This window comes from Nannospalax galili, unplaced genomic scaffold, assembly GCF_000622305.1.
Source record: "Nannospalax galili isolate Female #2095 unplaced genomic scaffold, S.galili_v1.0 scaffold1382, whole genome shotgun sequence".
NCBI lineage: Eukaryota > Metazoa > Chordata > Mammalia > Rodentia > Spalacidae > Nannospalax > Nannospalax galili.
Window position 1 is genome coordinate 490471 of NW_008348397.1, and position 1258 is coordinate 491728.

General features: G+C 66.6%; 1 protein-coding gene across 3 annotated transcripts in view; it reads left to right on the forward strand.

Moving 5' to 3' along the window:
* The window catches only part of Mllt6 (MLLT6, PHD finger containing), a 24739-nt gene that overhangs the window by 1945 nt on the left and 21536 nt on the right, over positions 1–1258 (forward strand). Inside the window, exon 1 of one of the 3 annotated variants that reach the window (XM_008845267.3) lies at positions 7–134. The exons of the other annotated variants lie outside the window; for them this stretch is intronic. Coding sequence (XP_008843489.1) covers positions 26–134 — 109 coding nt within the window. The 5' untranslated portion in view covers positions 7–25. Of the gene's footprint in view, positions 1–6; positions 135–1258 lie in introns of those variants that run through there. 3 annotated transcript variants of the gene reach the window in all.

Below are 1258 nucleotides of genomic sequence, written 5' to 3' on the forward strand. Positions count from 1 at the left end.
AGCCCCGGAGGGAGCTCATGGGAGTATGAAGGAGATGGTAGGAGGCTGCTGCGTATGTTCGGACGAGAGGGGCTGGGCCGAGAACCCGCTGGTCTACTGCGATGGGCACGCGTGCAGCGTGGCCGTCCACCAAGGTACGGCGGGGGCCGGGTGGCTGGGGGCGGCGGGACCCCGGGGGCGGCGCGTGCACTGGGTGCCCCGGGCCGCGCCCTCCCGAGCCCTCCCGGGCTGCGCGCCCCTCCCCCACCCACCTGAAGGGAAGCGCGGCGCGGGGCGCGTTTCCCCCCTTCCTCCAGCTTGGTCCTCCAAGACCGGGTCAGGCATTGTTTTCTTGCCTATTGTTCCAGTCCCGCGCCCCCGACCCCAAGTTGAGGGAGTTTTGGGGAGAGTCCAGGGAGCAAGGAGTGAAGTCCCCATGTCCCGCGCCGCCGGTGTCGGGGTTGCCGGGGGAATGTTTACCTGTGAGGTATCTCCCGCCCGGTTTATTTTGGTCCCGGCTCCGGGAGGAAGAGGTGGGGGGGGTTACCCCCCTTCGCTTCCGGATACTGGGAGGAGCGGAATTGGGAAGGGAGGAGAAGGGTCCCAGGGGAGAAGGGACTCCTGAAAATCCTCCCGGGAAGAGCTGAGGCTGGGAGAGCGGTTGTGCCGGGGGCCTGAATGGAGGAGAGGGAGGTTTGGAGTTTCCCCCAGCAGCACATGGTTTGGGAGTTAACTCCTTAAGGAATCTTGCCCAGGGCGCAGGCTGGCATCTCCGCCTGTCTGGCACAGCCAACTGCTCCCCCCACCCAGCTCCTGGGACCACCCTTTAGTGCTGGGGCTACTGGCTCTTAGCGCCACTGCCCTCTCAGTTACCGGCGCTGCACCTGCCTTCAGCCTTTACTTTTGACCCGCACTATGATTGAGGCAGAAGAGGAGGTCCTTGGACCCCCGACTTCCCTGCCTCATCTCTTACTGGCCCTTTAAGAAGTGCCCCCCCCCAATAACAACAAAACGTCCGCGATATGCCACTCGGCGCCTCCCCCGCCGGGCCTGGGCTACGCGGAGGCCGGGCGGCCTTGGTAGCCGGTGAACGGCGCGGAAGGGGTGTCCGGCGCGCGAGTCTCATTGTTGGGGGGGGGCCCGTCGGGGCATGAGGGCGAGAGCTCGGCGGGGGGGGCGGCCAGACAGAGCGAGCGAGGAGGAGGAGGACGCCGAGGAGGAGGAAGGAGGAGGCAAAGAAAAGAAGCGGCGGCGGAGGAGGAGGGGGCGAGGAGGCGCG